This window comes from Gracilinanus agilis, chromosome 2, assembly GCF_016433145.1.
Source record: "Gracilinanus agilis isolate LMUSP501 chromosome 2, AgileGrace, whole genome shotgun sequence".
Taxonomy (NCBI): Eukaryota; Metazoa; Chordata; class Mammalia; order Didelphimorphia; family Didelphidae; genus Gracilinanus; species Gracilinanus agilis.
The window spans coordinates 523,696,329-523,705,777 of record NC_058131.1 but is presented as its reverse complement, the minus strand read 5'-3'; the positions used below and the strand labels follow the sequence as shown (position 1 = coordinate 523,705,777).

General features: G+C 44.2%; 1 protein-coding gene across 1 annotated transcript in view; it reads right to left on the bottom strand.

The window, feature by feature from the left end:
• Positions 1 to 88: 88 nt before the first annotated feature.
• Positions 89 to 9,449, bottom strand: part of LOC123234061 (dual oxidase 2-like) — a 35,870-nt gene continuing 26,509 nt past the window's right edge. The window contains exons 24-34 of the mRNA XM_044660007.1: positions 7,828 to 8,006; positions 6,281 to 6,511; positions 5,346 to 5,445; positions 4,422 to 4,471; positions 3,817 to 3,944; positions 3,381 to 3,534; positions 2,095 to 2,327; positions 1,661 to 1,819; positions 1,100 to 1,255; positions 537 to 665; positions 89 to 261 (exon numbers count right to left, since the gene is read on the bottom strand). Coding sequence (XP_044515942.1) covers positions 139 to 261; positions 537 to 665; positions 1,100 to 1,255; positions 1,661 to 1,819; positions 2,095 to 2,327; positions 3,381 to 3,534; positions 3,817 to 3,944; positions 4,422 to 4,471; positions 5,346 to 5,445; positions 6,281 to 6,511; positions 7,828 to 8,006 — 1,642 coding nt within the window. The 3' untranslated portion in view covers positions 89 to 138. The remainder of the gene's footprint in view (positions 262 to 536; positions 666 to 1,099; positions 1,256 to 1,660; positions 1,820 to 2,094; positions 2,328 to 3,380; positions 3,535 to 3,816; positions 3,945 to 4,421; positions 4,472 to 5,345; positions 5,446 to 6,280; positions 6,512 to 7,827; positions 8,007 to 9,449) is intronic.

Sequence of the window (9,449 nt, the reverse complement as noted above, 5' to 3'; positions counted from 1 at the left end):
CTCTCTCTCTCTCTCTCTCTCTCTCTCTCTCTCTCTCTCTCCATATATATATATATATATATCTCAACATAGTGGGGTTGAGGCCAGGGCCCTCCTTCATGAAGTTTCCCATGATCTCCAGGACTCAAATGGAGTTGCTCAGAAGTTCTCATAATGGTGTATAAAGTGAGCCTGGTCTTGTCGGTTGATGAGTTGACAGGCTTTTTCCACATTCTTGGTCATGCCAGGGGGGCCACAGCTAAACACCCCAATCTTCCGAACCTAGGGGTGGTTTGGAGGAGACAGAGAAACACAGGCTTAGAGGTGTAGACTCCCCAGGAAAGAAATGGCTACCCAGGGCTGATACTAGAGTACAGAGGGAGTGGAACCTTGACCCCAGACTTAGAGAGTCTAAGTGGGGTAGAGGTGGAGAGTAGTAGTAGGAATTCCAAACTGAACACTTCACTCTATACAAGTGGGACCCAAGAAATCTCTATCTGGTGATGATTCAGAGATCAGAATAGAAAGGGATTTGCTCCCTAGTAGTAGCAACTAACCTCTGGGTGGACCTCCTGCAGGGAGCTGAAGAAAGGGCCAAAGGGGGGACGGCCAAAGTGGGTGATGGAGCGCAGGCCAGTGAAGAGACTCCGGTTCAGCACCTTCTGGAAGTGTCGCTCACAGATATACTTAGAAGAGGAAGGGAGAGACTTAGGTTACACCCAAAGATGGAGCACAGGGCTCAAGATGAAGAAACTGAGGTTGGAGTGAAGGACAAAGAGATAAGGGAAGAGAGAGGGCTGGAAAATGTATAGTTAGAATTATCTTGAATCCCTAAAACTACATTACCCAAACTTCCTTTCTGTGTTATCCACAATTCCTTTTGCCTTTTGTATATACTTGTGTTGCTATATTGTCTATATAGAGTTGCAGTTTCTTCGCCCCTGCTCTCTTCCACGTGAATTGAGTGGTGAATGTTCCCTGTGTTCTCTAGCTTTCTAGTGAAATATTAATAAATCTTTATAAATATTATACTTTGGAGATATTGAATATTAATTTTTAAATCCACAAAAAGGAAGCTAGAGTCAGGGCTGTGCAGATTTGAACCCCAGCCAGCCCTCACCAACATAGTAGTCCTAAGGTCAAACTTCTCAGCCAGTTGGGTGATGTAGATGTGCACAGACACCAGCTCCTGAAGGTCATTCTCCTCCACCTCTCGGATGATATCTGCCAACCACTCAAACTGCCTTTGAGTCCTTGTTACCCAGATGAAGTAGATCTTGAGAAAACAAGGTCATATTCAGGTGATGAATGTGGTACTCAAGGGGACCTCAAGATTAGGATCCTCCAATTAGCACCCAAAACACCTCCCTCAGATACCCGAGTAGCCTCCCATATCAAATAAGTAAAGAGGAAGTGCCCAGCTAATAGATGTCAACCCCAGAGATCATATGTACCCTCCTTTCCACCCTCAGGGCTTTCTCCTTAATATCTCTGATAAGTGTAGACTGAGTTTTTTAGTCTTTGCGTCCCTTCTTGGTGCTTTAAAAATGTTTGTTGAATTGAAATGAAAAATATAAATTCACCACAATTAACCAAGGAAGCTACCATGTCACTCCCAAAACAACACAGGAGAATAATTATCTCTCCTCCTGCCTATGTGGGATCAGGGAGAAACTCTCACCTTCTTGCAGAGCAGTTGGCTATTGACTGATGACTTGAAGACCAGGTCTTTAAGAATGGAGGCAAATGGGGTAACTCCAATGCCCCCACCCACCAGCACAGATACCTCAAATTTATGCCATTCTTGGTGGCCTTCTCCAAATGGGCCATCCAGGTACAGCTGCCAGAAGGAAGAGGGAGGTGAGAAATGGGAAAGGGAAGAGGATACATTGAGTAAATAAGGGTTGACTTCTAATGAAGCACTCTTGCTTCCTCTTTGCCTGACCTAGGGAGTCGGGAGTATAAGGAAAATCTTAGAACATTGGGAGCTATTGGCCCTGGACTTAAGCCAGAAGTAAATTTTTGGGAATCTACTATCATTAACCCCAGGTTATACTGAAGGGATCCTGAAAATAATTGGCATTTCTAACCCCTAGAGTCAGGAAGTGGGGATACCTTAGGATATATGGTACAGCTGTTGTCTGGTGGAAGTGAATAGATCTCTCTAAGTCTTGTGGTCCAAGGTCCCACAGCTCTGATGTGCAGACTGAGTGTGTCCTCATGGGGTGCAGAGGTGAGTGTGAAGGGATGGTATTCTGTGGTCCCCAAGGATAAGCAGGCAATACGAACCCATTGCCCTGACTTGTATTCAAAACCTTGGGGCCGCTGGAACTCCAGGTGGGTCACACCTGTTGAGAGAGGGAATAGGAAAGAGGGAAGAGGATAATACAATTAAACAAACATTGATCAAAGAACTAGTATGAACAAGGTCAGAAGGCATCCTTGGGAATTTCTCTCAAAGATGCATGCTGGCAATGACCCTTTCCTATCCCTATGAACCATGAAGGTCCTTTGTGGGGTGCCAGAGAAATGTCAGAACAAGAGTTGGCCAGGGAAGTAAGCAGTCATGTTGGTTTGCCCTTTCCTGGGCAATTTACCCAGTCAATCAATCATCTAATCAACAAATATTTAGTTGTCTTCCATGTGCCAAACTCTGTGTGAGTCCCTGTGAGATTTGAAGGCAAAAGAGTCCCTTGCCTCAAGGAGCTTACATCTGACAGCATGACCCAAAACCCAGCTATTTGCCAATTCCAGAGCTTCCATGCTCCCTATTCTCTCAAGTCCTCTTCTCACTTATCTCAGACACTGCAGCCTTTTAGTTCTAGATTCCTGAGGCTGAGCCCCAAGGCTAGGGGAATCTCAGACTCTTGAGAGGTAAAGAGTTCTCTCTGGATGATCTCATCATCTTGTCTCTTACCCAACATGTGTGTGGAGGTGATGAGAGGAGGAATACAGGGGCCCTATCTTATACATACCTAGCTATTTATATATTGTCTCCCTGATAGAAGGTAAACTCCTTATGGGCAGGATGATTTTTGTCTTTCTTTTTATCCTCAGGTCTTGGCACAGAACCTGACATCTAGTAAACATTCCATAATGGAGACGGACTGACTAGTTCAGACATGTCAGTGGTTCCCTTTCCTAGCTTTCTCCACACGTTATACCAATATCAATTTTTATCAATTTTTTTATTATCAAATTTTTATCAATTATTTTCTCCCTGGCAGAAATTTAAGCCCAATTCAATCAGGAAGAGCACAACAAACACAATTCAGGGGCTACAGTAGAGAAGCTTGTCTCATGGGACTCTGTGATTCCACAAGATCCCATGTCCATGGTCCTCCAGCAATTCACCCCTGTACTATGTTGATAAGTTCTCATGCCCAGGCAGGGCCCCATACCTGAAGGCAACAGCTCAGCCTTCACCACACTGATTTCCACTTTCTTCCGACTTAAGCTCACCAACTTGTCCCCACCATAAATTAGAGCAGGAATCAGGAAATAAATGTGGAAACGGGGCAACTGGATCAGGGCATAGCTGCCGTGGATGATGAGCTAGAAAACAAAACCCATTAGGGTAGTTCAGTAAGGTAGTAGGGTAGTTCAGACCCAGTGAGATCCCCCAGCTCTATCCCTACTCTACTCTCATACAAGGCCCCTGCCAGGGTGTTGAGGGCTGAGTGGAGGACTGATTTCAAGCAAAAGACGCCTGAATTTCCAGTTTCCACTACAACCAGAGCCTGGATGCAGCAGGTCTCTTTGTCCATTCATTCTCTTCTTCTTCTGGGGTACTCATTTCTTTCACTTAGACCCTGCCTCAGTCATGTCACCCCTCACCAGGATGTACAGCAGGATGTAAAGATGATGGGTCAGCCAGAAGCCTCGGAAACTTCGTCGACGGAAGTGATGGGAGGCAAAGACATACATGATTGCCAGGACCACTAGAAGAAGCACTCCCGTCATGCCTAGGGAAATGGAAAGGATGGGGTAATGGGATTCAGTCCACAAAAGTAACCTTACCCTTATCTTTGTGACTGGGCTTTCTTTATCTTGTCTCCTATTGAGTGGAGAAAGAATTCCCTTCCTCAATAAATATACTCTGCCAGTTATCTTATTCCTCCCAAGACCCCAGAGTATACTCTACAGATAGCCAGGTGGAGCTTGGGGAGGACTAGGCTTTAATTGTTCTATTCCCATTGAAATGAACGCATTTGTGTCCTCAAATGGAAGAATAGACATTTGAAGATGTCTATTCTTTCTTCCTTATGATTGTAGACACTGAGAAACACAAGGAGAAAAAATGATAGAATCACAGAATGCTAGGATTGGAAGGGACTCTAGAAGTCCACTAGTTCAACTCCTTCACTTTACAAATAGCAAAATTGAGGCTCACACATCCCTCTCCCTCTGTTATCAGTCCCCTCTACCACTCTACTCTTTACCTGGGACGGTCTCGAAGAACCACCAGTAGAACTTCTGAGGCAGCTGGGACCTGATGGGTAAAGAGAAACTGAACCTTGAATACTGGAGAGTATAGGCCTAATCCAGCAGAAAGGGCTCAGGCCTGGTCATTGTTCCATAAAATGTCACCTCACCCCTCAACTTCAACTGCTAAAACCTAGCTAGAGGTTTTAGCCTCCCTCCATAGAGGATCACCTTTCCCTAGCCTAGAAAGATGATCTCTTCAAGGAATGAAACAGTGCCTCAACCTCTCTCTGTCTCTGCCTCCCTCTCTCTGTCTTTGTTTCTGTTTCTCTGTCTGTTTCTGTTTCTGTTTCTGTCTCTCTCTCTCCCTCTCCCTCTGTCTCTTCTCTTTCCATCCCATAATCTTTGCTTGTCCTATAGAGGGAAGGAGTGGACAAATAGGATGCAGAGTAACTGGCCCTACCTCTGACTGGCCAGGTTGAGTGTTGGAGTAGCTCTGCTCAGATAGAAGTGATAAATCCGAAAGACTAGATAGAACCTGCCAAACTCCCATGGCTTTCTTTCTCTGGCTCCAGAGAACCAAAAAAGGAGCAGAGCTTCTCCAACTCTGCTCTGGGGGGGGGGGGGCGGGGGGGTGTGAAACACCACACAAAAACAAAACAAAACAAAACAAAACATTGCTAGCCACTCAGCCCAGAGAAACACAGCTGTTCCCACTTGGAGCAAGAAGTAGTCCCATTGAGTTACTCCTCTGACACTTCTTGTCATAGTCCCACAGGGACTCAGTGAGCTCCAAAAAGCTGTTTGGACAGATAGTAGAGATTCTAGAGCCATTTCTATTCTGTCTTTCCTACCTCCAGAAACTACCAAGAGTACATTATCTTATAGCCTCTTATTACAATTCCCGTTTGACCCTTGGAGTTGTCTTTATCTGTACTGACCCATTGTTCACAAAGACATTTGGGAAGATGCAGGAGAGCACGCTGAGTGGACTGATGGAGAAGATGAAGACGTTGACCACATGGCCAGCACTGTGCAAAACTGCAAAAGACAGACATATGGTTACTCGGGAATCAAGACATAAAAGGGGAAATGAGACTGAGAAAGTGAAAGAAAGATTGAGGAAAGACTAAGAAAGAATGAGACAAGAAGATCAATCAGAGACACAGAGAGAGAGCCCATATATTCTAGAGACGTAGGCAGGAGAGCAGTGGGGAGTAATGAATTCAGTCTTGGACTTGGGTGCAAGTCCATCCTCAAAGACTTACTAGTTGGGCATCATTTAACCTCTTTATGTCTCACTTTATTAATTTGTAAAGTGATATTGTTAGCCTAAATGTCGCCATTGTCGTCGTTGTTCTCTTCCTCTTCTTCTTCTTCTCCTTCTCCTTCTCCTTTTCTTCCTTCCCTTCTCCTTCTCCTTCTCCTTCTTCTTCTCCCCCTCCTCCTCCTCTACCTTTTCCTCTTCCTCTTTCCTTCTTAATATCAATTCTAAGACAAAATAGTGGCAAGATCTAGGCAATCAAGGTTAAGTGACTTGCCCAGGATCACACAGCTAGGAAGTATATGAATCTAGATTTGAACCCAGGTTCTCTAGACTCCAGGTCTGCTACTCTGTCTACTGTGATACCTTGCTTCCCCCTAAATGATTCCAAAGTCCCTTCTAGATCTAAATCTATAAAGTTTTATGATCCTATAAAGTTTTATGATCTTTTCTCCTCTCCCTATGCCATCTTTGTGGCTGAAAAGAATGATATGAGGAAGCCATCTCAGCCTGAGGCTGATGGTACCACAGCTGAGACCCAAAGCAGAGATTTGAATGAGTGAAAGAAGGAATGGGGATGAGAGTTTCTGAACATCTTCATGGGTCACTTACTAGCTAGGATGAGAGCTGCCATGGCAACCCAGCGGTGGAAGTCCACTGCAGCATCAAAGGGCACATAGCGGTTGAGGAAGGTCTCTCGTAGGAAGGTGATGAGGTTTCGGCACATGGTGAGCAGGATGTAGGAGAACATGAAGGAGACACTGGCTGCTGTGCCCCGGGAGATGATGAGACCCACAAGTGTTGTCTGTGAGATGCCAGAACTTGGTGAGGCAAACGCATAATCTGAAGTAAAGAGTGGAGACAGAATTTGAGTGGAGGTATTTGGGTCAAAGTTTTCAGTTTATAAGCCATAGAAGCTCAGAAGCACAGGGCTCCTTGAGAGTAAGGCTTTGTCATGGACAGGACCCTGTTATCATAACACCATAGATATGGAAGGAATTATAGTGGAAGCAAAACTCTTGGGTTTGATTTAGGGTGATTCTCCAAAGATCTAGTCTGATGATGACACTCCCCTGCTCAAGAAGTCTCAGGGACTTTCTTTTGATCTTAGGATAACATAGAAATACCTCCATTTGGCATTGATAATCCTCTAAATCTGGTTCCATCTTCCCTTTCCAGATTTATTTCTCATTATTTTTCTTTAGGCACTCTTTGTTCCCACCAAAGTAAACTACTTGCTGTTTCTCACACCCAACCCTCCGTTTCCTCACTCCAAGAACTTTCCCATGCCTGAAATGTACTCCTCACCCCTTTACCTCTGCTTCTTAGAATGTCCAATTACCTTCCAAGCTCAGCTCAAAATACCACCTCCTCCACAAGATCTTACATTCTTTCTTTTTTAAAAAAAAAAATCTTACCTTCTGTCTTAGAATCTATACTAAGTATTGGTTCCAAGGCAGAAGAGTGGTAAAGGCTAGACAACTGGGGCTAAATAACTTGCTCAGGGTCACACAACTAGGAAGTATCTGAGTCCAGATTTGAATATGAGATCTTTCTTTTCCCTTTAACTTGTAGTGTGTCTCTTTCCTTCTCCTCTCTTCCCCATGTTACTCTTAATTTGGTGGTTTTTTTATGTGTTTGTATATACTTAACTATATATACTGTTTTCCTTAGACTTGAGGGCTGAGACTTTCATTTCTGTGTTTTTATTTCTAATTAGTTAGCATGGTGCTGAATCTATAGTAGGTGCTTAATAAATGTCTATTGACCGATTCCTATTTTCCTGTGTCAGATTGTACAGTCTGGTGGAGTTTAAAAGGAAGGAAAGGCTCCTTTCTCTCTCCTGGTGCCTTACTTTCATGGAGAGACTTTTTCTTGGATTGGAATAATTTAGGTCAGTGATGGTGAACCTTTTAGAGTCCAAGTGCCCAAACTGCACCCTCAGACTGCATGTGAGCCTCCCCCTTACCCCAGACAGAGAAGGGAGGAAGTACTCCCGTTGGGCTGCTGGGCAGAGGAGCAGAGGTGAAGTGAAGAATGTCGTCAGGTGCAGTGGCGAGGGAGAAGGGAGCAGCCCCCTCTATGTTCACCAACATGGGCTTAGATGCTATTCCCTTCCTTTTCCCCTCTCCCAACTCTCAGATCCTAGAGACACTTACAGTAAGCCCGCTCTGCAAACAGACCAGCACAGATGGCAGAGAAGATAGCCACACAGACAATATGTCGCCGATAATTCTCCACAAAGCGCTTAAACTGCTTCAGTTTCTGAGAAAACTGGCCTCCATGAAGCTTTTCTCTTTGGGCCTCTGTATATAGCTTGGGTACACGGGTGGTTACCCTGGGAGAATGGCAATCAGTCAATCAATTAATTAGTTCCTAAGCAAAAATGATTCAATGACAAAAATGAAACTGTTCCTACCCTCAAGGAGTTTATAATGTATCAGGGGAGACAACATTTACACATAGAAGTAAATGTAAAAGACGCTCTTTGTTATAAAGATGGACTCTCCAGGAAGAAGTAGGAATGGGAAAAATTTTGCCAGTATAAAGAAAAAAGATATCCATTAAAATGTACTTAAAAGTAAATATATAAAATAAATACATAATATTTTGAGAGGAAAGAGATGCACTAGCAGTTATGGGGAGATCAGAGAAGGCCTCATGTAAGATGGAGCATTGAATTGGAGTTCTGAAAGACACGTGGGGTTCCTAAAAGAAGAGAGAGATGAGAAGAAATGGGAGACACCTCTCCACCCCCAAAGGCAAGGCAAAGATGATATAACCTTGGGCCATGACCCCGAGTGCAGGTGGTAAAGGGACTGCCCTGATCTCACATAAACTATCCCCAGTAAAAGTACAGATAACACTTTGTTCCCAGTGCACATCCCCTTGAGGAAAGGTTTTCAGGGACCAGGAGGGAGATTAAGGCATGGAGAAAGTTTTGCTTTTCAGGCTGACTGCCATCTTTCTATCTCCCCAATACATGCCCATAGGTTACTCGATCTTGTTTCAGATTCTTAATTCTTCCTTTGCCCATTGGCTATTTAAAATATCTATTAGGGGGACAGTGAGGTGGCTCAGTGGATTGAGGGCCAGGCTCAGAGATGGGAGGTCCTGGGTTCAAATTTGACCTCAGACACTTCCCAGCTGTGTGATCCTGGGCAAGTCACTTAACCCCCATTGCCTAGCCCTTACCACGCTTCTGCCTTGGAACCAATATACAGTATTGATTCCAAGATGGAAGGTAAGGAGTTTTTAAAAAATAAACAAACAAACAGATAGATAAATGAATGAATGAAATATCTGTCAGCTGACTTCCCTAGCTTCTTTCCCTTTCTCTTCTTCAAATGTATGCACTTCTTGACACTATTCTCTTTCCTAAGATTTGGGAGCCAACAATGTATTGCTGGATGTGGGAATTGATCTGATTTTTCAGATGGATTCCTCTGGGCAGGAAGACATGTTTGGTTATGAAGGGCTCTCTCTCTCTCTCTCTCTCTCTCTCTCTCTCTCTCTCTCTCTCTCTCTCTCTGTGTCTCTCTCTCTCTGTCTCTCTGTCTCTCTCTCTCTCTCTCTCACACACACACACACACACACACACACACAGAGTTAGGTTTTTCAAGGCTCAAGAGCTCCAGTTGAAGGTTCCAAGACTTACTTCTTGACAAACCTATTCCTTGTCCCAGTGCTGCCAGGGTCTGAGGTCTCTGAGGATAAAATCTCAACTCCATTGGAGTTCATGCTGTGCAAAGAACAAAGGGATATATATATATATATATAT